Genomic DNA, 26,644 nt, shown 5'->3' with positions numbered 1-26,644 from the left:
GCTGTAGGTTTTTATCTTTCAGGACTTTCAGTATATCCTGCCATTCCCTTCTGGTCCGCAGAGTTACTGAAGAAAGATCAGCTGTTATCCCTATGGGTTTTCCCTTATATGTTATTTGTTGCTTTTCTCTTGCTGCTTTTAATATTTTTTCTTAGTGTTTAATTGTCGTTAGTTTGATTCATATGTGCCTCGGTGTATTTCTCCTTGGGTTTATTCTGTATGAGACTCTCTGCGCTTCTTGGACTTGGTTAATTATTTCCTTTCCCATGTTGGGGAAGTTTTCCACTGTAACCTCTTCAAATATTTTCTCAGACCCTTTCTTTTTTTCTTCTTCTTCTGGGATGCCTATGATTTGAATGTTGTTGTGCTTAATGTTGTCACCAAGGCCTCTGAGACTGTCTTCCATTCATTTTATTCTTTTTTCTCTTACCTGCTCTGTGTCAGTTATTTCCCCCATTCTATCTTCCAACTCACTTATTCGTTCTTCTGCCTCAGTTATTCTGCTGTTTATACCATCTAGAGTATTTTTAATTTTGGCTATTTTGTTGTCCATTACTGTTTATTTGCTCTTTAGTTCTTCTGAGTCCTTGTTAACTGTTTCTTGTATTTTCTCTATTTTGTTGTTGAGATTTTGGATCATCTTTTCTATCATAACTCTGAATTCTTTTTCAGGCAATTTTCCTATTTCCTCTTCATTTATTTGTTCTTGTGTATTTTTACCTTGTTCCTTCATCTGTGGCATATTTTTTTGTCTTCTCATTTTCCCCCCACTTTGGATGGGCAGGATTGTGTTCCTGCTGGGTCTTGGTGTTAAGTTGAGAACCTCTTGGAGACCTCACAGTAAAGGATATTTCCTGGGAACTGGGTTTCCCTGTTAGTCCAATATTTTGAACTCAGAGCTCCCACCTCAGGAGTGCAGGCCTGACACTGGGCTTGTGTATCAAGATCCCACAAGCTGTGTGGAGCAGGGGAAAAAAAAAAAAAAAGGTAGGAGAACAGGAGAACAATAGCAAGCTAAAAAATACAATAGTAAGAAACTAACAGATGTGTTGGAAGAAATTAAAAAAATGATGGAGCAACAACTGGATCGTAAAACAACTGCAATATCCTAAGTGAGGGGGTGGGGAGAAAAAAAAAAGAAAGAAAAAAGAAAAAAAAGCCTGAAAAGGCCTTGGCAGTGGGGACGGGGCTTAGACAAGGGCGGGGTTGGGGGGGATGTTAGGCAATGGGCAGGGCCTACCATTAGAGAAGGCCCTGGGGGTGGTGGGGAATGGGGCTTAGGTCCAATGAGGTAGAGGGGCCCAGAAATGCCTCTGGTCCTGGGAGCAAAGGACCAGGTCAAGGTACCCAGTGGTCTCCCTGGGCCTAAGTTGTTGGGAGAGATGCAAGCACCTCCCCTAGTCCTCCAGTCTCGGAAGTTCCCTCTCCCTTGGGTTCTCTTCTTTTCTAACCCCTCTCTCCTATTCCCCTAGAACCCTTACAGCTGCAGGGGGCACTGAAAGGCAGGAGACCAGACTCTGAGGCCCAACAGGCTTCCCAGGGCCAACTGGGCTAGGGTAACACCTGCCGCACTTCCCGAGATCTCCCAGTGTGGTAGGATCCCTGTCTGCCTCTCTTCCTCTTCCCCGCCCCCCACTCTCCTAGGTTCTAAGCAGCTGAAGGGGGCCTGGAGAATGAAGGACCAGGTCTGGGAGCCCAGTTGGCCTCCCTGGCCAAGAGAGCAGGCGAAACGCCCTCCAGCCTCCCCTGTCCCCCAGTCTCAAAGCCCCCACCCCCTCCTGTCTGCCTCTCCACCTCATCACCCGTCCTCCCTCCTTCCACACCCCCAGGACCCAGGCAGCCCAGAGGGGGCCTTGGAGGGTGGAGGACCCCACTGGGGAGCCCAGCAGGCCCCCAAGCTGGGGAGCTCAGCAGGCCCCTTGGCCTCCTGGGCGGGAGAAACCCAATCGCGGTTTCCTCATCTCCCCAGCCCCCAGCAGTCCCTCCAGGCAGGAACCTCCCCCCTCCCCCAGCCACCCCCCAGGGGCGCTGGTCTGGTCAGGCTTCCCCTTCCCCGCCCCCCTGACTTCCCCCAGGTCCTACTGGGTTGCTGTGGGGTTCTTGCAGTCTGCTTGGGCCTCAGGTCCCCCACTGACCTCAGGTAACTGTTCTATTTGTGGGGAGACGCGATCTCCGCGTCTTCCCACGCTGCCATCTTGACTCTGGGTTGTCATCTTAAATGTTGTTTTTATAAATTGCATGGTTCAGATTTGGATAAAATTGATAACACTCATTTTCAGATTATTGCTAAGATTGTCACGTTAAGCTAATGCACAATATATTGATTTTTACTACAGGAAATCTTGCCTAGAGTGACTATATTCTTATAGGCTAAGAAGCAGATGGAGTGTTAAGGCCTCTTTATTTTTGCCTCAAATTAATGACTTTAAATTAGAGTTTAACGACATATTAGTCACAGAAGGAAACTGAATCTACCATTTACTTTATCAAATTGTCTCTACACCATTCACTGTGTCTGTACACTGTAAGAAGTGTTATAAGATACTGTGTTTGGCTTTTGGCAGGCTTTTTTTTTTTTTTTTTTTTTTGCTGTAGCATCTGTTCAGTGTCAGAGTACAAATTTAGAAACTTATATATATATAGCCAGCAGGTCATCTTTTCATGAGCTGATTTGTTAAAAATTTCTCAAGTAAAGCTTCATTTGTTGGAGGATCTTTCGACTAAAATAATATAAAGGTATGTGTCTGATCCTTCTAAAACTTTTGGCATTTAAACAAAATATGAAGCTGGGTTATGTAAGGACTTTAATACCAATAGTCATATTACATAAAGCTTTGCATGTTCTGAAAACTTAGTGTATTTTCCAGTAAAATTACTCTCTATGCTTTATAATAACATATTTTCATAGACTGAGAAAATTATGCTCTTCAGTTTTAAATTCTTTAAATTATGAGGTGTTAAAGATTGAACACTCTCAGTCTTGATTTTAGTTTATATAATTTATAGTTACTTTTATACACATTACTAATGGAAAATCTTGATTTATTATGTCAGATATATGAATCTAATTTTAGAAAAGCTTTCTGTATTTTTACTGAGCTGAAAAAATTTGATATATTTGACAACTGTTACTTGAATATTTCTGATTAACGAGGCCCTTAGAACTAAGGCTGTTTATGCAACTTCATTTGAAATTTATTATGAGTAGTTTCCCATAGATTATTATAATTATATGAATTACTCCTAGTGATTTTTAAATTCACTTTTTTGAAATAGAAAGCTTTTCAAAGAAAAATAAAGGTTAAAATGTTGAATTGAAAACCATATCTGTCAGATTGAAAAGGTTCTTTACTCCATTCTTTAATTTTCATCCAAAAAGACACTATTACTCACTTTGCTATTACTTCCTTCCCCCACCTTTTCTTCCTGTCAAGTCTTTCTTTCTCCCTCTGGTGTTCTAGCCATTAGGTCTATATCAAGATCATGCAGTCCTCTTCAATCCCAGAAGGGAATAGAAACTATGTAGAGAGTGTATGGAAAGACAGAGTGTTCCTGTAGCAGACCTGAGCTATTCTTCATCTCTGACTTAGCAGAAGCCCAGGTGCAGCAGGTGGGGCAAGAGAAAAGGAAAATGTTTCAGACACCTTTAGGAATTATAAAGTAAAACTAGGAGGTTAGTTTTTAGGGTTTTGTCTTTGTTTTGGGGAGAAGAGAGGCTATTGGCACACTTTAAAGCTCTACGAGAAAATCCAATAGATATTATCAATAATCGTTCGCTTTCTGGCCTTGCCATAAGATATATATATATATAAAATATAATATATCTATCTTTATATATCTTAAAGTGAGGAGCTAACATTGTTCAAGGGAAAACTTTCTAGGTATATACCAGCTTTTAAACTTTTTCCCTTAAACTGCTGAGAATGAGGTATTAGGTGAAGAATGTTTTTTTCAGATCAAAGTCAATTTAGTCAAAGTCACCGCCTCAGTGACTGAAAACTTCAGAAAAGTTAATTGAAGATATAGGTTTTGTAAATGACTTTCTAGCATACTTTTCCATACCCTTCCCCCATTCAAAGAATACCTTGTTCTCTAGTAGGAATGCTGTCATAATTACGTCATCTATTAATCCTTGTAAATACCTCAGAGAGAGTTTTATTGACTCCTAAACGTCTCCATTTTTCACTCATATTTTTCAGGATGTCAAACTTTGGACAATTGGACTCCGATTTTTACCAATCTAACTACAACATTGATAGTCAGGGGCAGAGTTATGATGATTCGTGTGCCTATGGAAATCTTTATGGATCGAGAAAGTAAGTACTTGACATTGAGAAAAATATGTTCTCATTTTAAGAAGTCATAATATTTTGACAGGGGGTTTCAGGTAGGGAAGCAAAACCTCTCCCCACTGTATCTCAGTAAAATGCCCAAGAAGAAATGTCAGGATAGGGCAGAGAAGTGAATTCACTTTTCCACGAGTGCCCTTGATCGCCTCAGGCCCAAGACTTGTCTCCTCCTTTCAAAACATCACTTAACAGGGAGCATGAATACAGGCTTTGGACAAACAGAAAACGTTTTCCTTTTACCTGATATTTTCCAGGACCACTGCTCAAGAAACAGATTTTATTCAACTTAATAAATATTTATTGTGTGTCTGCTTGTGTGTCAGGAATTAAGAAAGATGCTATAAACCCAAAGATAAAGAAGAAATCCATAATCTTTTCCCTCACAAAATTAAAAAATGTGTGTTGGAAAGGGGGACAATTAAATACGTTAATATAATACAGCGTGGCAATTCCTAAATGAAATCGAGATAAACGTAATTCAGAATGTATTAGTTATTTGAGTTGACAGTTCAACTTGAGTTGAAAATAAATTTAAAAAAATGATTAAGAATTTGGTATTTACCCTTTACTAGTGTCCCAAATAGGACAGATAGAATGAGAAGAATTTGGTTCAAGTTCTGACTCTAGTATTTATTTTTTGTCACATTGGGAAAGACAACTTCCCCAATTGAGTGTCTTAAACTGAGAAATAAGGACGTTAATAATACCTACTTCACGAGAATTGTCTGAAAAACAATTGTGATAATGTGCAGAAAAGTTTGTGTTAGAGCCATTATAATATAAATGTTACTTTTTCGTATAACTATAGTTTGCAGAAGCAATGGACACTTTGTTGCCAAGTCACTTAAATATGTATTTGGTTATACAGTTGCTTCTTTAGATGTTCTTTTGTGGGTCTAGATTAGCGAACTGTGAGAAGGGACACAGAGAAATTAAGGAACTTTTCCAAGGTCCCACTAGTAGAAACTGGGGTTAGGCTCCTAGCCTAAGATTGTTGGATTAGACCCATAACTACAGTGGACCTATAATTTATTGTAAAATCAAGACATTTTTGAGAGTAAAATGTGTGCTATTAATAACAATGTTGGTACAATAAGAATAAACTGGATCATCTTAGGCAAACTGGGATGTGTGGTTACTTTGCCATTCCAACAAGTTTAGGGCAAATAACCACATAACAAATATTTCAAATTGATTAATTCTTGAAGTTTTTATTTCAAACTCGGATAAGTACCTTGAGAACTCCAGAATAAAGAGGAAAACAAACAGAATAAGTAGGCAGTGGGGACTCTTCTGTTCCAACTACACCCAGGACAATTTGGACATTGTTTTCATGGGCTGATGACTCCTACAGATACAAGCAGACAGGTGCTGTTTTCACAAGCTGCGTCCTAACTAATTCTGATGAACTGCTGCTCTAAAAGGGAAAGGCATTGGTACATAATGTTTTTAAAAATGTAAAAGCTACATATCTAGAATTTTATCTCACTCATGCCCCTAGTCTGTGTTGTCTAGTTACTCAAATTGCCATAAGAACGTCTTAAAATGAAAAACAATCCATACCTTTATCTATCTATCTGTCTGAATATTATCACCAGGCAAATTAAATGCGTTTAAAACATTTATAAGGACAATGGGGGAAAAGGATAAGGCCGTCTAGAATTGGCTCAATCATTGCCAAATCCAACAACAGAAAAAGAATTTATTTCATTTATGATTTACAATTTGGAAGATAAGAAAAAACAAAGTGTATGATGGCCCAGGGTATAGTTTGAGCATGAAGGTATTACAGGATGGTAATTCAAAATATATAATCCACATGAGAGCTGTCTAATAGGATTTTTCAGCTCTGTGCTCCTGTTTTATTGAAAGGATCCAGTTGCCTGCTGTTTCTTTTCTCCCTTCTCCTCTCCAGGTGCAATAAGCACCTGGGTAGCATCTGCAATCTACCTTTTCATACTAAACAAAACTAAAAAGTCCAGTAAGAGAGAGACAAAGCTGCCTCCTTAAGCAGGGCCTCAAACCACAACCTTCTCCTCCACTTCAGCCCACCCAATTTCCTTTCTCCCTTTGACTGCACATATCAATGTTGACCAGAAATCGAGATGACAAGGAGATGGATATTAATATAAGCAAGTGAAGACAAGTTATGATTATACTGTATCCGGTTGATGGCCTAGCCCACTTCAGATGCTCAGCATTTAAATCCAAGTCCTGATTTGGATGCGGTAACATTTAAATTCCAACCCACACTTCAAGTCTCAGGAATTAGAGAAGGGCATATTAGCTGTGGTACTTTTATGAGGTACATAAAGCATAGAGTCAGGTCAGTGATTTACTAGGGTGCATCAAATAACTCCAGAGATTTGATCTTTTATTCATACAGTGAATAGTTCAATTAGGATATACCCTAAATCAGAATACGATGCTCATCATACTGGCAAAAGACACAGGAATCCAGTAGCTAGTTATAATTAGTCTCTTTCTCTCTCCCTTTCCCTTGCTCCATCCCCTCCTCCCCAATATGAGACCTCATTTTAAAAAACTTGCTCGGCTCAATGAATGGCACAGTGATCTGAAAGCTGGTTGAACATGCTTATTATGAATGAAGAGATTTATATTTTTAAACGTTTTCTTATTTTAGGATGAATAAGATGGAATTTTCTCGTTAAAAACCACTTAACTATCCAGTCATTCAGATAGGCATTATTTCCAATGCCTGCAGCCAGTTATCTAGGCTGTATTTTCCCAGTATAGTTTTCCAGTTTGTGAAATGGGAAATCTATTCCAGTTATTTAGAGTAAGAAATAGCTGTTTCTGCAGAAAAGTGACGACAACTGGAAAACTCCCTTTGAATGTTTCAGTAGAACCTTAACAGAGTGATACTGAATCATCAGCTTTTCTGAATCCCTAGAGCTGATCTTCCTTTAGCGTTTCAGAGTTAATGGCACTGTCAGTGCCACACAGTTAATGTGTACCTGCTGACTGAGCCAGGATCTGAGAATGTCATACAAGCCCATTCCCCCAGGGATCAGACTGACAAAGGAAAGCAGCATCAATTGACCATCAGTTGAAAGCACCATCATTTGATCATGATGGAAGTCCATATAGTTTTGGAAAAACAAAGCCTCTAGTAAAATATGTACTTAGTGATTATGTGATGTGACAGAAAACTGACTCTGCGCAGCAAACATAATTCTGAAACCACAGAAATTATAACTGAGTCTTCTAACAGTGATCTTCTATCTTTACATTAGAAGGTGAATGTTAAGTCCTGTTGCCTCAGAAACAGGTAAATATTTTTCCCAAGCTGGAGGCCATGCCATATCTTAACACAATATCATCTAAGTAAAGACTAGCTTCTTCAGGCTGGTTGGAGCTGTGTAACTCCATGTATAAGTGGTGAAAAGGGCAATATTGAAGAATTAGTGAGCATTCGGAGAGCTTGTATATGGACCAGGTATGGTCATTGCTTCATGGCTTAGAGACAGAAAGCCAGGCATGGTTATAGCGGAGATTTTCTTAGTAGGAAAACACAGGGTGGGTGGGATGTTGTCGAAGTCAGTCTGGGTGTTCCAGGGAAACCAAAGTGGGAAAAAGCTAGAGATGACCAGCACAGAAGGAATACAGATGGTAGCTTTCCTATTAATGCTGTTTTCTCTGAGGAAGTGGCAGAATGGCAGACCACTAACTGAAAATATAGAAGATGCTGTTCCAGCGTGTGAGGAAGGTGTCGAGAATTTGTCAGTGTCAGTCTCGGCAAGAGAAGAGCATACATATACTTATCTAATGCTTATTGATCACTTTTTGTATGCCCAACACTAATCTAAGTGCTTTATTTATTTCAGCTAATTTAATTCATAATAACCTTATGAGTTCTATGATTGTCCTCATTTTACATGTGAGAAACCTGAGGTACAGAATGTGAAATGATTTGCCTAAGATTATAAAATTGGGATTTGAATCCAGGAAGCTGGATTCCAGGGGTCCTGTTTGCTAGCCACTCTACTTGGTTCAGGATACATCCCACCATGGGACTATCATTACAGGCAGAAAGAGAACACACAGAGTTGGAAAGCGAAAGAAGGGAAATGTGACCGAGAATGTTACCAGTTGTTCTAAAGGAGACTTTTAAGTCACTTCACAGTTGTTAGAAATGATTTTTACAGGAAGAGGAGATGCCTGCTAACAAAGCTAGTGTTTAAATCCTACCAGCCAGAGTCCAGTGTTTATTTTGGTCTAATTTAGTTGAAATCTGGAATAATGTGTTGAGTTAGAAATCATCAAACTTTCAGTATTTAACTTCCTAAAGAGCTAATTAAGATGCTCTGTAATCAAGGACCACTCTTTATGTTCCTTTCCCTTCCCTTCCTTTCCTTTCTTTTCCTTTTCCATAAAAACAATTTGAAATGGCCAAATAACCTCATAGACTAGCCTTTTCTCTTACTTCCTTTCTCTAGCTCTAGCAAGAAGTTATTTACTAAGATTGTTTTCCAACTTTCTCACACAGACAGTGAAATAAAAACCAAATAAAAACACAATCAAGGAAGTATTGAAATATGGTGTTTCAACAAAACTAAATTGCACATTTCAAAAGAGAGACAGTGAAGCCAGCTATGGAAGACTTTGTCAGGTTGTTAAAGATGATTTGATTGGCAATAACTGTCTGGGAAGGGCCAGAGCTAAAAAGTCTACTCCCTGATGAACAACAATCAGTTTATGTATTTATTTTTTCCTATGAATTGACTATACGATTAAAATTGTGAGTTTTAAAAAATTTTATTGAAATATAGTTGATTTACAATGTTGTGTTAGTTTCAGATGTACAGCAAAGTGATTCAGTTGTGCATATATATTTAATATATATATTCTTTTTTTACATTCTCTTCCATTGCAAGATATTAAGTTGTAACAGGATAGTGAGTATAGTTCCCTGTGCTATACAGTAGGTCCTTGTTGCTTATCTATTTTATATATTGTAGTGTATATATGTTAATTCCAAACTCCTAATTTATCCCTCACCCCCTTTCCCCTTTAGTAACCATGTTTGTTTTCTATGTCTGTGAGTCTATCTCTGTGTTGTAAATAAGTTCATTTGCATCTTTTTTTTTTTTTGATTCCACATATAAGTAATATCATATATTTGTCTTTCTCTGTCTGGCTGACTTCACTTAGTATGACTGTGACTTTTTACTTGCTGCCCCCACAGATTTACAGGGAATGTCCTATTTGGTGATTGTCCCTGATCATCTGTGAAAAGGCAGCATTGCATATGGAACAGGGCACTGCTCAGACAGACAGCTTCAGTTCACAGCCCAACACCTGAATGTTATTGTATGTTGCCAGGAAAGTCATTCAGTCTCCGTGAACCTGTATTTCTTTTTCTGTAAGATGGGATTAAAACTACAGTTTTTACTTTGCAGAGTTTTAATTACATGAGAAAATGTGAAGGAAAGTGTCCAGCACATTGTAAATAATCAATACATGTTAGTCAGGATGGCTTATTCTTCTAGAGAGTTTTCTTACAACTAGTTATTTTTATTTTTTTGATTAAAATTAAACTTCAAGCAAATTAATTCTTTCATGGGTAAATAGTCTTAAAAACTAGGAGAAATCATAAAAGGAAAATTGTAGTTTCCTTTCTTGATATGTTGTAACATCCCTCTCTTCGATGTAGAAATATCAGTATTTTCCTTTTTCTAGACAACAAGCCAGTGAGCAGCCTCAGCCTGCCTTCGTCCCACCGGAGATGCTTGTGTCATCAGGTTTCGCGGGACAATTTTTTCAGCCAGCATCCAACCAGGATTATTATTCACCATCTTCTTACATTGACAGTTTTGATGAAGAGCCTCCTTTACTAGAAGATAAGTTTAGAAAGTGCTATTAATGTGTATACAGCTCAAAGAATAATAGCAATAATCAACACTTAATGTGTGCTGTCAGCATGCCACACACACTGTCTTATGTGATTGTTCCATGTATAAACAAGAGTCTGCCAGACCAACACTCTCAAACCTTTGGGAGTTTGTCTCCTGTTTGTGTGGGGAAATTTGGAAGTAGATATGTCCTATTGCTGTGCTAGTCTTGCAGTTTTTAAATGTTTCTTCACTGTTTCTTGAATGTGGACTCCCTGACCATATCTAGACAACAGTGAAGACAACTTTCGGCAGAGTGATTATATCAAAGTAACCACCAGTATATTTTACCCTTTTCTACTATGTTTGCCTGGGAGGAAAGGAAGTAGTTTCTCAATATTCTTTTTTTGTTGTCATGGAGAAAAGACAGGTTTTTTTTCCCCTTTCTGTCTCATATGAGCCCCTTAATCTCAGCTAAATATGGCTAACTGGGGAGGAATATGATTCCAGCAAATAGCACTGCTGGTGGCAAGGAAACCTGGGGACCCTTGCAGTTAAAGGTTTCCTCCAAAGATTTCAGGAATCTTCCATCCATTGATTTTTTAAAAAGATTCAGCCAACTTATATCTGCCATTTTTGTTCTTCAGGAATGTCAACATGATTCTAGAAAACTAATATTCAAGGAGATTTAATTTTGGGAGCCAAGGAGAAATATTCACAGGCTAATTGCTCTCTTTTGCATATAGTCCAGTGAACAGGGATAGGTTAAAATTCCCAATATTTTACATCAAAAGATCATTGTTTGCTTATTATGAACACAGCCAACCACCTCATATTAAAACATTCTTCTCTCTTTGCCTTCAAAATTAAGAAAAGAGGAAAGATTTAAACTGTTCAGAAAAGCACAGAGAATTATATAATCGATTTGTTGGCTCTTTAGAAGCCAGTTAAGTTTTTGGATCAACTATGTTGAACCAATTCATTCTAATTTGCCTCTGTATCTGATATCCAACACCTGAAATTTATAAGCTGTTCTCATTAAGCATTTTCCTTGACTCCACCAACATCTCTACTTAAAAAAACTTATCAATTGTCTAATTATAAAATTAATCTATATTCAAAACAGGAATTTGGAAAGTATAGAAATATATGAATAAAAATATAAAAAATTACCTAAAGTTTTGTCTCTGAGACATGACTGTCATTAATAATTTGATGTAATTTCTTCCATCCTTTATTTTGTTTTTCTATAATATATATATACTGAAATACTATATTTCTTTGACTATGCATATATTTGTAAATACATAAAAGTGCAAGTTGGATCATACTATGGATATACAGTTTTGGGTTTTTTTAAAGTTACGTTATATCATTAGCATTTCTACACAAGCATTCTTTAAAGTCATTATGACATGTAATGGCTTCATAATATTTTATTATATACAAGTACCGTAATTTAAATCTACCTTAAAGATTGTTCCTTTATAATAAATAATGCTTTGGCGAATATCATAGTAAACAACTTTGATCTGTACAGAATCTGTCCTTAGGATGGGTCTATAACATTGGGATTACTGGGTCAAAAGGCATATACACTGTCAGACTCATCTAGAAAAATGATGAGCTAATACACCTCCATGAGCCAATACACAAAAGCAAAAAATAATACTTTTTAGTTCTTGGTTACTAGAAAAGTTAAGACAGTTTTTTCATATGTTTATTGACTGTTTTTACTTCTTTCTCTTTTTCAAATTCTTTTGCCATATTTCCTATTGGAATCTTAAGATTTTTCCTTTCCTTTTTTATTTATAGAGATATTTATATGGTAAAGATATTAATTATTGTCTAGAATATGCATTTCAAACTTTTTCTCCTAGATTGTGTTTGCCATCTAAATTTTTTATGGGATATTAGAGCACATAGTCATTCTATTAATAATATTTATGTTTTCAACTCCACAGTATTTTTCTTGGTTACTTTTCTGTCCAATGCTTTTTTGTTTAGAATATATTTCTCCAGTTCTAGATACTGCTTATATCCTCTTGTAGATTTTTAAATTTTTTAATTATCTTTTTGTTTTTCACTTAAATTTTTGATTCATTGACAATTGTTTTAGGTTAGTATGTGAAGCAGAATTTAACTTTGTTTTTTTCTTTAAGGGTTAATCAATTTTTCCTGTAACATTTACTGAAAATAATCTTTTCTACTTGTCTCAAATGCCTCCATTCTGATATTCTAAACTCTAGTACATTCTCCCATGATGTCTTCTTAAATTTCAAATAGGAAATGTACTAGGTTTCCCCTGCTACTTTATACATCTCAGAGAAATTCCTAGATTTTTTTTTTTCTCTTTGTGATTATCCCCACCAAATATATAGTACATTAGAAGAGAGTATAGCGAATATAACTTTGCATTTTGAGTCTATGAAATTTCTAGACTCTGATTCAATATGTTCTTCAGGTTGGGTGACTTTGTGAAAGCCTCAAGCCTCGACTGTCTAAAAGATATAAAAAGACCGGAGGCAGGATTTCTAGGATAAGATGATAAATGACATTTGCTAGTTTTTATTGAGCTTACCCCAAAACAACCTATAAAATTATGAAGCTATAATACTTAACATCCCTTGCACTAAAACATGTTATTTGAAAATGTGCTTGTTTATTCCTTAAATACTTTGTTGTCTAAAAGACTTGTTTTGTTTTATGTAAGAATGATAACTTTTGCTATTTGATAATGTATAATCAATATGTTAACAAATGCATCTTGAAGAATAATACTCAATTCAAATCTGTCAGACTAGAAAAATTACCGTGATATTTGGTATTTATATTTGTAGCATAGCCTGATGTTTATATTTGAAAGGCCATTGCCACAATTTGCATAGAAAACAAAGATATTAATTCATTTTTATAGCATATATATTGTATACTTTACTACCACTAGATGACAGCAAAACAATAAATTTTGCCTTCAAATTTCACAGCAGTTTCATCTTTTTTTATCTTGTAAAATAAGGTGTTATATTAGGGTATCTACAATTGATAAATATGTATAGTTTCATTTGCATACCTTATAATAAATTTGAAAACAAAATATTATGGAGATGTATTTTGGTAAAAAACACATAAAATATTTTTCTTATGAAAATATTTAGTAGGTCTTATGTTCATTCATTATTTCAGGACTCAATGTTGAAACATGTGCAAAAGTTAATTATGCCATCAAATGAATGGCTGAAATCAGTAATAATGTCTCATAAAGCATTTTCATCTGGGTTTCTTCAAGAATAATGATTATGCTTTTTGAGGTAAAAGGGATTTTGGATTAAAGGCCACTTTATTGTGGTAAATACTGAAAACACATCGTTAACATAAATGTCTGAATTGAAAATAAAGTTTGAAAACAACACAAGCCTCAGATGAAATTAATGTAAACTACAATGTTTCTCAATTTTTAAAATCTTCTGCTATTTTAAAAATCACATTGTACATTGTAAGCTGTTTTAAGTTGGTGGACTTCTCGTATTCTTCAGTGTATGCTCATTAAGACCTATATGAATACACTGTGAAAATAAAAAGGGAAAGTTGAAATGTAAATAATTTGCTCACTATTAATTTAATTCAAATTATATTCAAATTCTTTCTTTTCAAGTTTGGATTGGATAGCAATTGTCAACCTGGATGTGAAAACAGTGAAAGACACCTTTTATCCTAGTTCAGGCCATGTTTGGCTGACCTTCTGAATATGTCTAGGTCCCTGTTTGAGCAAGGCCCTTCTATGTCATGGCAATCATTGGAAGTTCATCTGGTATTCTGTGTATAGAATATCAGCTTTACAAGGTGTTTAGGTGGTATACACCACTATAAAAAAGTTGAGTTATACACCGTCTCTGACCAAAGAGGGTTACCAAATCCTGGGAAAGGATTTTGAATGACAGGTACAAATGATTTAGGGAGACAGTCCTTCACATGGAAGAACTGGGCTCACTTCAAAAAAATACAAACCTTATGAGATTAAGTGCACATTGACTTGACCACAGCTACATGATTAAAAGCACGGGTTCTTTTTTTTCCCTTTTGTACCTCTTTACCAATCTCTTCCTAGTTCCCCTACCCCTAGCCCCTGGCAACCACTTTCCTACTCTGACTCTATGAGTTTGACTTAAAATTTTTCTTTTAGTTTCCACATACAGGTGATACCACACAGTATTTGGCTTTCTCTGTCTGGCTTATTTCACTTAGAAAAATGTCCTCACGGACCATTCATTTTGTCACAAATGGCAGGATTTTCTTGCTTTTTTATAACTGAATAGTATTCCAGTGTGTATATATATATATAAACCATAACTTTTTTATCCATTCATCCATTGGTGGACCCTTAGATGGTTTCCATGTCTTGGCTGTTGCTGCTATCAACATGAGGGTGCAGATATCTCTTTGCTATCCTGTTTTTGTTTCCTTCAGATATATTCCCAGAAGTAGCATGGCTGGATCATATGGTAGTTCTATTTTTCAAAAAAATTTGAGGAACTCCCATAGTGTTCTCCACAGTGGCTGCACCAATGAACACTCCCCCCAACAGTGCACAAAGTTTCCCTTTTCTCTGTATCCTTGCAAACACTTGTTTCTTGTCTTTCTGATGTTAGCCATTCTAACAGGTGTGAGTTGATATTGTGGGTTTGATTTGCATTTCCCTGATGATTAATGGTGTTAAGCACTTTTTCATGTACCTGTTGGCCATTTGGATGTCTTCTTTGGAAAAACATCTATTCAGTTCCTCTGTCCATGTTTTAATTGGACTGTTTTATTTATTTAGTTTTCTATTACTGGCTCTGTGACTTGGGAAAAGTTAATCTCTCCAAACCTCAGGCATCTGATGCACTGAGTAGGAATAAAATAACAGTACTAGCCTCAATGCATGTCAGTAAGTCCAACACATGCAAATATTATAGGGCTTACAGCAAAATTTAGTAAAAACATTCAGTTAAAAAGAATTCCACTCTTTTTAGTTCAAATGTATAAACTACTTTATAGTGGTTTAGCTCCAGTTCTTCCTAACCTCTACCTCACTCTTACTCAAATTTAAAATGATAGGAGGGTAAGCAGTTTGATTACTGATTCCTAAGTACTGACGTTATATTCCTCTCCTTTGTGAATGTCCTTTTTTTTCTACTCCACATGCAACTTAAAGTTTATCTTTATAGGAGTGATGTGAAGAATAACTGATGTGATGTTGGAATTTATTTCCATATTCAGTGGATGTCGAACGGCTGGGTGTTTTGTTTTTTTTTAATGAAAAATATATATGAGGAGCAAAATCTAGCAGAGGGGTCTGTAAGGTGGCAGTCAGAATTCTTTGAAAAACAAGGCATTGGAGAAAAAAATTAGAAATTTCTAAATGAGTTTAGACTTATGGACACTGAGCCCCACTGCTTTTGGGTATTTTCTTGTACCATCACCACTCATACAAGGGAAAGGTTAACTGTCTCAAGAATTTAATCTCTGAATACACAGACTCAACAACACAGAGCAGTGGCCTTATTAACGTATGTATGTATGCCATGATTCTCTTACTTGCTGAAGGAGCCATTGCCTTTTCTCCTCTATACAGTTTCAAGCAGTTAGAGTAGCATTGCTCTTCTCATCAGGCAGAGTGGAAGTAAAATCCCAGACCTGGGCTAAGTGTCTTTAGATTAGATAACACTGCTAATTGAAAATTATGCATGTTTGGCAGGACAAGTTTTCAAAAGTGTTAGCAATAGAAAATGCAGGAAAAGGAAATATCTCAGAGGGCAATAACATGGAACTTTTGGGTTTTAGCTACCATTCTATTTTATTTTTACCATAGAATGGGCATTTCCTCATTTTCGTCTAGATTTTAAGCTTATGTTGCTTGAGAAGGCAGGGATCTTTCTCTTTGATGGAATTCTTTCTCTAAATTATATCTTTTAGCTCATTGCATGGGAACAAAAAGTCTTTTTTTGTTTTGAGGTTGCTATATATTACACAGAACTTTAGACTATGAAGGTATAACAATCAGATTAAAGTGCTAAGTAAATTAATATATGTTAACTTTAAAGAATATTGCTCATGTTTATTTTTCTATATTTATGTTATCTCCCTCTGCTCCCCCCCCCCCTTTTTTTTATTTTTGCAGAACTTGGAATTAATTTTGATCACATATGGCAGAAAACCTTGACAGTGTTAAACCCACTGAAGCCAGCAGATGGCAGCATTATGAATGAAACAGATCTCACCGGGCCCATTCTGTTCTGTATGGCCCTAGGAGCCACCCTACTTCTGGTAACAGACAGCAGCAAGCACTAGATTTTTTTTTTTTTTTTAATTGAAGTAACTTTGGTTTATAACCTTATCTAAGTTTCATGTTTACAACATTATATTTCTACTTCTGTATACACCACAGCCAAGTACCAGATCTTAATGCATGTCCTTTCAAATGTCATTTTTGAAGAAGTCTTTGTAAATACAGAAGAAAGTATATCACTTTATAAAGGAAAAATTGTTTGTTTAATCCATAACATTGTTTTTTTTTGGTGAGAGAGACATAGTTAATGGAACCACACTGACAAAGAGAAACTGCCATTATGTATTACAACGGATAAAAAATGTAAATTTAAATAGAATTTCAAAAATCATCTGTTGATGGGCATTTAGGTTACTTCCATGTCCTGGTTATTGTAAATAGTGTTGCAATGAACATTGGGGTACATGTTTCTTTTTGGATTATGGTTTTCTCTGGGTATATGCCCAGGAGTGGGATTGCTGGGTCATATGGTAGTTCCATTTTTAGTGTTTTGAGGAACCTCCATACTGTTTTCCATAGTGGCTGTACCAATTTGCATTCCCACCAACAGTGCAGGAGGGTTCCCTTTTCTCTGCACCCTCTCCAGCATTTATTGTTTCTAGATTTTTTGATGATGGCCATTCTGACTGGTTTAAGTTGGATTTTCAACAAACCAGGAAATCATATAAATGATTTTCTTGTTATTGAGTCTTTTTTTGTTGTTTAGAAAAGACTGTCAGTATGAAAAACTTGGAGGAACACATGGAATTGGGAAATATAGGACAGAAATTTTATTTCTTGCTTTCTGTGAGATTTCTCTTGCAGCACTGGACAAATCCCATCTATATGCTCACTTTTTTTTTTTTTTTTTTTTTTTTGGCTGGAGTGTATCTATTTCCAAGCTATTTCAAATATTCTGTGAGGTATGAGATGAATCTCCTTGTTTCTAGTTAGGCTACTATGAATAAATTGACTTGCAATGATAAGCAGTGATTTGCTTATTCAATCTGTATATTTCCCCTATCATTTTAGTTTTCTGTTTTTTATGAAGGCATTTTTTCCCCCTGACATCACCATTTGTCTTGTGTATGGGCCTCTTTCATTCTTTACATCTGGGAGTAGTGATATAAGAGTCACCTAAAAAGAAAAACATATATCCACCTAAGTTAAGTTTAGGAGCCATTCTAGCTCATATTTTAGAAAAATGTTTTCTCCCTCCAAATAGGGAAGAAAAAGGAGAAATGAGAAAGGTCTCTGATTTTATGTTAAGGAGATAATGACAATACATTAAAAACAGAGGTTGAAAAAGATGGTCAAGCCAGTATGACAAGTACAGTTTCATTAAAGCACAAAGAGATAAACTTGGCAAGAGAGGTAATATAGGGAATTAAAGATTCTAAGAAAAGTCCTCAAAATAACTGTTCAGTTCACTTCCCCTTATTACAGCTATCCACTTGCCTAGTGTTGCTATACTGGTCAAAAGTAGCTATAAAATCTATTTGTAACTAAACGAATCTTCACTTTTCATTATTAATTACATAATACTAATCAAAATTCCGATAGAAATCTAAATTCTGCATTGTAATGGGGTCAATAATCACATCATGTTTATCCAATAGAATAGTACTTAGTTTTAGCATCTTATTTCTTCCTTTGAACTACAGCAAATACTAATACTGTACAAATCTAACATTATATCAACTAGAGTTTTAGTTTAGTCCCTTCTGTCTTTGTCATAGTAATTCGATAATCTTAGATTAAGCTGCTAAGTAAGACCGTGTCAATTAATCAAATAGTCAGAAACAATCAATTTAATATATTAACTCATCTTTCTTTTTTTCAGATGATTTGTAATATAACAGCTGTCTGTTTTTCTGTAGAAAATATTACTATTACCATCTCTTAAAGGAAAGCATTAATCCTACTAAGAGCTGTTTTGCGTACATAATGTTAGTTGGAATTATTTAAATATCCTCTCTTTTAAGTGCAAGGCAATATAGGCAAATAACTCAACTGAGAGTGAAAAAATTGGATCTGCCCCTAATTTTACCTTCAGATGTGATCCTGAACTTTTTTTTTTTCCTATTTCTAGGCCTTCATTTTTTTTTTTTCATTTTGAAGGCAAAAAAAGAGGTTTATGTAAGTGGTTCTTAAGGTTCATTTCAGTTCTGAAATTTTGGGGAATATATAAACACATATATTTTCTCAAACTTTTTAGGCAAACATTTTCACATCAACTTTACCATTAGATGTGGTTACTTCAGAATTGATTCTGATACACGTAGAACAATCAGGACCGAAAAACTCCACTGGATATTAATAAAGCCAGATTTAACTCAGAGTCCATTTGAGGCTGTTAACCCTGGATATCTGAAATTAAAATGTAAAAGATGATTTTATGGGCTGGTACATGCAATGTACTAGAGAAAGCAAAACTAAATGCAGAAACAAAATCTGTTCATTATCTCCAGAGGAGTAAGATTCTTACTCACATACTCATCATTTTTATGATTTGTGTCGATATAAGGTACAACACCATTAGTGGACCTTCTTCATGTTGAAGGAAGCAAACCCAAAGGAACTGCTTCACTCAATACAAATTTAATTTTACTTATTCTTCCTCTTAAAATTATTTCCACCCCCCTAAGCCATGAACATAAGTGTTTCAAAACTATGGCTCCATTTAATTTTTGTAGTAGAGCTAAGAGTGTGATGTGGAAAAGGAACATGCACGGCCAATATAAAAGCAAAATCAGAAGAATAAGAAGTATTTCAAATAAATATGTAGTAATGGGGGTGGTGCAAGGATGATCTTAAATTTTTTGAATTTAAAAAGAAATTGAGGGGGCTTCCCAGGTGGTTCAGTGGTTAAGAATCAGCCTGCCAATGCAGGGGACATAGGTTCCATCCCTGGTAGGGGAAGACTCCACATGGCACAGAGCAACTAAGCCCGTGCACCACAACTACTGAACCTGTGCTCTAGAGCCTGTGAACCACAACTACTGAGCTCACATGCCACAACTAATGAAGCCCGCACACCTAAAGCCCATGCTCCGCAACAAGAGAAACAACGCAGTGAGAAGCATGCGCACCGCAACAAAAAGTAGCCCCTGCTTGCCACAACTAGAGAAAGCCCATGTGCAGCAACGAAGACCCAACACAGCCAAATAAATAAATAAATAATTAATTAATAAAAACAAATTAAAAAATAAAAGAAATCGAACACCTGTTTTTCATTTCAATTACAAGTCCTTGTTAGAATTTGAAACAACTGAAAAAATGGGAATGGCCCTGCTAAATGGAATGGTACCTCAAATTGGATAAACTAACAAGAGAAAGAGATAAAGAGAGAAGTCAGTAACTGATACAGAAGAGGACAATTTTACTACCAGATTAGTTTTATCCACCCTCTATTTACCCCATTCACAAAACTGGTTAGGGTCATGGTCCAGCTATGTGTCCTTTGGGTATAGGGAAGTTACATTTCATTGTTACTACTATTCCTACCTCAGAATTATCCCACCCAATTAAAATGTTACACAGAATGTTTCTCTAATTCATGAAAGTGCTTTGAAATTGTCACTATTTTCCAGGTGGAGCAAACCCACCCAATAGAGCAGCACAGAACTGGTGTGTTTCTTTCAGCATGCCTATTAGCCTTATTAGCATTATTTCACAAAATAGGCAGAAGGACTTATTATGGCTAATGCAGCAGAGAATTCTGCAGCATGGCCCAGGGACATTTTGTGAAAGAACTTAGTAGTGATCAACTTCCGCAATTGCAGAGGAAGAAAACTTCAAAATAGCTGGACGCTTTTGAACATTAAAATGGTCATGATATTCTCCATTAATTAACTGCAAAATAAATACCTCTAAGACATAAGGACAGCTATGGAGGAGGAAAAAGGGCAGCTAAAAAAGCTCTCTCTTTGAATCAGTTTACTAAATCCTTTGTTGTTTTCGTATTAAGTCTCATGAAAACCAGAGTCAGTCTCCTCAATCTGTAGCTAGAATTTCTAATCAGTTTAATGTATACATAAAAATGACATGCATTCTTTACTGGAGCTTTGGGCTCCTCAGGTAGCAAACATTAAATTATCCTCTGTTAGGAGTTCCCTGGTGGCACAGTGGTTAAGAATCCGCCTGCCAATGCAGGGGACATGGTTCCATCCCTGCCTGGTCCGGGAAGATCCCATATGCCTCGGAGCCACAAAGCCCGAGCCTGAGCTCGGTGCCCAACTACTGAGCCTGAGCTCTGGAGCCCGTGAGCCACAACTATTGAGCACATGTGCCACAACTACTGAAGCCCGTGCACCTAGAGCCTGTGGTCAGCAACAAGAGAAGCCACCACAATGAGAAGCTCGAGCACTGAAACAAAGAGTAGCCCCCACTTGCCACAACCAGAGAAAGCCTGCATGCAGCAACGAAGACTCAATGCAGCCAATAAATAAATTAATACAAACAAACTTATAAAAAAAAATCCTCTGTTGAATCAATAGTAGATTGTGACTTTCCCTGAATAAGTTTAATGGAGCTGCTTCAGGAATAAGTCTCTAGTGCTCTGTGGGTGATGGCTATTTTGATGAATTCTCAGAAGATCAGTGGTTTAACCCGAACACTACTGGCTTCCTTTAACAATACCTCTTTTATGATTCACTATCAGTTGGTTTGTATAAATCAGTTTTCCATAAAGTCTGTTCAGTTAAGCTGGTAATAGGCATCATGAAAACAAAGGATTCTGGGGTCAGATACTGGCTTAAATAAGGTTAAATAAGTCCCCTTATTTATGACTTTTTAGAGCTGCCGAAGGTATTAAGGACCTAAATTTTAGACCCAGACTGCCTGGATTCAAAGCCGAGCTCCATTGCTTACTTTTATTTTACCTTGGGCAAGTTCCTTAACCTCTCTGCACCTCAGTTTCCTCACATGTATGATGGGTACAAAAATGGTACCAACTCATTATGTTGTGTGGATTCAATAAATTAATATATGTGAAATCTTTAGAATAGGACCCAACATAGTAAATCTGACAGATGTTTATTAATATCACTAATATGTTTTGTACATCTCCGAGACTAAATTGGAATTTTTTCATTAACTTATTCATTCATTTAATTGTTCAACAAATGTGGGGAAAAAAATATATCCTTACCTTTGCCTAGTACCCCAATAGGCAACCTATGATAAAAAAATACAAATCTGGAAATATAAGCATGCTTGTGCCATCTCACATATAGTGCGGGGGGTGGGGGGTGGGGGGGTGTTTGTTTTCATGACCTGAATCTATATTACAGCCAGTATTTTTTCCAGACCTCCCAGTCTCCTGATGCTTATACTACAATGACATGAACAGCACGGAGCTGATTGATTCTAAAATACTCTCTGCTTTGCTGACAAGCTGATTCCTTCTTGATGTTTGTTTTGGGTTCCAACTGTCCTCTTCCCATTGTTTCAGGCAGGAAAAGTCCAGTTTGGTTACGTGTATGGCCTGAGTGCCATTGGCTGCCTAGGGATCCATGCCTTACTAAACTTGATGAGCTCTTCAGGGCTGTCCTGTGGCTGCGTGGCGAGTGTACTGGGTTACTGCCTGCTCCCCATGGTCATCCTGTCCAGCTGCACCATCTTCTTTTCACTGCAGTAAGTGTCTGTGTGTGCTAATTGACCCCATGTGCACAATCATCGCTAAGGTTTGCCTCGCCAGTACAACAGTTAACCTCTTTTTGATCATTTTCGTAGTGGAATTGGGGAAACTGGCTATTAAAAGCTACATACAGATTCAGAAAAGTAGGTCGGATTTGGCTCAGGTGCTGTTCCTATTTCGATGATTTAAAAAATAAATGAAACCAAGTTATCTTTAAAACTGGCACTTTGTACATTGTCATATTCTTCAATATGAACTATCGTCATGGGTAATATAACCAACAACAGAAAATTCGCTTGTTTGAATTAGGAAGAGTAAGTGCCTGGTGCACACCAACAAATTGCTTCAGCTCCCAAGCGCTTGCCTTCTAGGAAGGAAGCACCTGTTCTTTCTCAGCTGGACTCCTTGCAGTGCAGAATTCCCAGGAACCCTAATGAGGATATTACTGCTAGAGAACTTTATAGCATATATGCTCAGTCAATTCGTTTTCTTTTTTACTTTCCGGGCAGTTAGTATTTGCAATTCAAAAATATTAATAAGGATTCAGTAGATATCTTCTGTCGGGCACTTTCCCGGGGCAGTGCATATCACTACCACTTTAGTTGGGAAGATTAAGTAATTACACGGTTTTTTGTCACCTGCCATGCTCTGAATCCAATTAGCAATAAACATTTGCCATCAGTGCTCATTCTTCCACATCCAAAGGAGAAACAATTCACATTTTTTTTCTTGGATAATCCTGTTTTAGGTTATTAACACTATATTGGATAGGATATCCTACACAGAATGTGCCAATGCCAGATAAACATTTTAGAAAGACTTTAGCATTTTTGTTTAGATATGATCTCAGTATCTTCTTCATAACATTATTGGGAATGACATAGACGGAAATGCTTTTTTTTGGTTTTCATATGGTTTCTTTTTGAAAGTAATAGTCTTGAGAATAACAGAGCAAACCCTTACTTTACCAGCGACTACTTAACACTTAAAAGAGAGGAATACAATAGAAAATGGAAACTTTGAATGTATAAGTACAATGTGAGTTAGGTATATTTATTGAGTCTTATCCATGGAAAAATTCCACTTTTTGTATATCATGTTCCGTAGCAAGCTGTTCTGTTTACAATGTTGTTTGGTACAGATGTTTGACAAGTTACTACAGAGTTCAGTTTTACAACTTCCATTTTGTCAGATGCTTTTGCCAAAGAATATTATAATGATCAACCACTTAAAAATTCTAGGTTTTAGACATTATTTCCAGCAAAGTTGAGCTTTGAGGTATCTTAAATGACTCCAGATTATAAGGGGAAGAAAATAAAAACTACAACTCTTGAATTTTAAGACTCATCAGAGGTCTGGATATTTTTCATTAGATTTTCATTCTGCAATGAAAAGGATGAATTAGAAATTCTTTAAATTATGTTAATGGGGAATAAACTATCTGACCCCTAAGACCATTAAACTGAAATTGCATTTTCAGGCATATTACTATAACATTCGAATGAATTATATATAATCTTACATTTTTGTTCACCAAAACCGATAAACTGAATTACTCTAAATTTTATTTCTAATAGGCACTAATTAAACCAACAAATAGAATACTTATTAGAATGCTTTAAAGTATTTTTGGTTTGTTTATAATTTAAGGCATCATAAGCTGTATTGTACACTTTTTCACTTGTTTTACTTTGGTTCAATTATTTAAATAGTAGGTATTTCTGTCATTCTCACAAATAATAAACACAATTCTCAATTTCAGATTCAACCAGGATCAAGTGAGGCAGTATAGTTGAGGCATATAGAACCATATACTGGGAGTTAGCAACTCTTGACCTAATGACCATTTTATTTTGCAATTTTTTTCAAGTCACTTCATTCCCATTTCTTCCTAAAGAACCAATTGCCTCCACAGTTACTTTTTGAAGATACCAATTTGAACAAATCCGTTTTAATATTATAAAAATCCACACCTATACCTGCCAAAGGGATCTATAGCAATGAGGTGGGAGGCCACACACATCTGTGCCTTCCTGCTCCATCTGTTCTCTCCCTGAGCTGTGTCAGGCTCTGCAGTCTCAGACAAAAACCCTGGACATGGACCTGGGAGCACTGGGGAGTAGGAAACCCACTGGAATGCGAGTCCAGTCATTTTTCTGCTCATACCACAGGTTAATTTAGGAAGAAAGTAGGGAAAAGAAATCCGTAGCTGTAAAAGAAGTCTCTAAACATAGTTTATGTAAAAGAATTTCAGGAGTTGGAATTTGGATATTGACTTATGAGAGTGACTGCAGGTCAATTCTTCTGTTTCCAATAATCTGAGTTTTTACCAAACTATAAAATATTTAGCTTCCAATGAACTTCACTCAAAAATTTTCTAAATGGCTGAGGCCTTTGAGTTCCTATGGTTCCTCACCCTAATTTTACAAAGGGAGAAAGCTGTTATCATTATTGCACCAAGGACATTTCAGAGGCAGCTGTGATTCAATAATCTTTCTCTCTTGGTGTAAGACAACCATCTCTTTTGTCTTTGCTGTAGGGGCACCTTGGGAACTGTGTTGGCACTGGTCATTATTGGCTGGTGTAGTCTCTCAGCCTCCAAAATCTTCATTTCAGCCTTGGCCATGGAAGGACAGCAGCTACTCATTGCCTACCCTTGTGCCTTACTTTACGGACTTTTTGCCCTCCTAACAGTTTTCTGAAGAGTAATTGAGATGGCATTACAGGATTCTATTTGTTTGCTGTTCAGATTATCCTGGAGATGTATTGGCATTCACATTTGCTCATATGATTTCTGTTTTATCGCTGTTGAGAGAATAATAAGCAGAGAGACAAAACAGCACTTAAGGATGAGGCTCTAGTAGGCTGTTTGGTTTGAATGATGATTTGTTTTTTGTTTGGTGCATTAAAACAATTTAAAATACTTTAAAATAAAAAGGGATATAGTTGTACTGATGGACCCTGCTTTTCAATAGATGCATATCTGAGAAATTGTAAGTAAATAAAAGCATATGCTGACTGGGTAGAAGAAATCTACAGTGAGTCTTTTGAGAAAACTTCATGACAAGTTTTAACTGTCTCCTCTAATACAAGTGGTTTAAGTCACACTGTCTAGGACCTTTGGAGAATTTCAGGGGAGGGTTATTTAAGATTTTATTCACCTGAGAGTCAAAGAATCTCCTGTCCATTCATTTACTTTCACAACTGTTGTTTGGTTCCATTTGAACAATGCATACACTCACCACTTTTTCAAGCCCTCACTTCCTGCTTACTTGGTTTCGGTGCCATGGTCCATAACTATAATTTCTGCCTTGAATAGGTATATCCTCAGTAACCTTGCCATTTGCTCCCTGAATAAATGAATGTGACTGGAGCAAATGCCACTTGCTTCTGTTTTATTATATTACCACCTCTTAAATGGCTGCTCAGTACAACTTTTTGAATCCTACTACATTACCCTACTGTTGATAAATTCACTTTCACACTTCCTGAGATGATTGTTTCACACCATTTCTTCACTGCTCAAATCTCCAATACTCCTTTCTTACTGCACACACACTCACTCCCCCTTTAAAAGCCAGAGAAATGGGCCATAACTGAAGAGTGATGTTAGATCAAAGGATTTTTATTCTAAGGTAAAAAACATTGAAAGATGTTTATGTGCTGATATGAATAATAGGTCAAGAGGAAAACACTGGATATGCAGGTGCAGGGGCTGCATGTGGAGAGGTAAAGAGACAGTGACAAGGGGGATGTGATGGAGTTATTATCAGAGAGAACTTTTTATTTGAAAGACCTATCCATATGGCAAGGCAAATATCTAATTACCAAACATCTGCTCTTGTGATTGTCATGTGAATTACCCTCCTCCCCTTTGAAGCTCCAGACCCCTTTCCCATTCCTTAGCTCAAGATGGTACATAAGCCTCAATTGCTCAACTTGCCTTTGAGTCTCGTATCTTGGGACTCCTGTGTATGTGAAATTAAATTTGTTTTCTCCTGTTAATCTGCCTTATGTCAATTTAATTATTTGGCCAGCCAAAGAAACTAGAAGGGAAGAAAGAAAAATTTTTCCTCCTCTACAGTGGATGTTGATCATTGCAGTAAATAAGACAACTGTGGCTGCCGCCCTAATAGAAATTTCACTGGGAGTGGGAAGAAAACAGACAATAAACAAGTAAACAATAAATAAATGAGATAATTTCAGGAGTATGAGAAGACTGCTAAGGAGGGCTGAGTAGAAAAGAAGGCAACACTGTGGTAAATGTTAGACGTCTGTACTTTATAACTCATTAATGAACCTGTTAACGAAGCATGGAGTTTCCTTAAGTTCTTGTTCTTTCTATTTGGGCTAAGATGGTCTTCTTACCCTTTGTTTAAGGGAAATGAAGCAAGAATGCGGTTTATTATAGTGATTTCTCTATGGCATCATCCTATTTCTTAGAGGTACATTTACATTACGGATTTAAATTTCACCTTTTAGAAAGTGCTTT

General features: G+C 36.5%; 1 protein-coding gene across 2 annotated transcripts; it reads left to right on the top strand.

Annotated features, from left to right (window-relative positions):
* Positions 1-2,649: 2,649 nt before the first annotated feature.
* On the top strand, positions 2,650-26,458 carry YIPF7 (Yip1 domain family member 7). Of its 2 annotated transcripts, XM_057729442.1 has the most exons (6): positions 2,650-2,736; positions 4,200-4,316; positions 10,053-10,214; positions 16,366-16,510; positions 21,967-22,148; positions 24,692-26,458. In XM_057729442.1, exons 2-6 carry the CDS (start codon positions 4,201-4,203, stop codon positions 24,852-24,854), a joined length of 768 nt encoding a protein of 255 aa, XP_057585425.1. In that variant the 5' UTR covers positions 2,650-2,736; position 4,200; the 3' UTR covers positions 24,855-26,458. The 2 variants fall into 2 exon arrangements, with proteins under 2 accessions (XP_057585425.1, XP_057585426.1); XM_057729443.1 differs by lacking the exons at positions 21,967-22,148; positions 24,692-26,458 and having other exon boundaries at positions 10,053-10,237; positions 16,365-16,436.
* The last annotated feature ends 186 nt before the right edge of the window (positions 26,459-26,644 follow it).

The sequence above is a fragment of the Hippopotamus amphibius genome, chromosome 3, assembly GCF_030028045.1.
Source record: "Hippopotamus amphibius kiboko isolate mHipAmp2 chromosome 3, mHipAmp2.hap2, whole genome shotgun sequence".
Taxonomy (NCBI): domain Eukaryota; kingdom Metazoa; phylum Chordata; class Mammalia; order Artiodactyla; family Hippopotamidae; genus Hippopotamus; species Hippopotamus amphibius.
This window is presented reverse-complemented; position numbering and strand designations above follow the sequence as displayed.

What these genes read in the sequence shown, in the direction of transcription:
- YIPF7 (XM_057729442.1), top strand. Translation starts at nt 4,201, where the DNA reads ATGTCAAACTTTGGACAATTGGACTCCGATTTTTACCAATCTAACTAC. An exon ending in AATCTTTATGGATCGAGAAA is followed by an intron (nt 4,317 to 10,052) that starts GTAAGTACTTGA and finishes TCCTTTTTCTAG; the next exon opens with ACAACAAGCCAGTGAGCAGC. An exon ending in ACCATCTTCTTTTCACTGCA is followed by an intron (nt 22,149 to 24,691) that starts GTAAGTGTCTGT and finishes TCTTTGCTGTAG; the next exon opens with GGGCACCTTGGGAACTGTGT.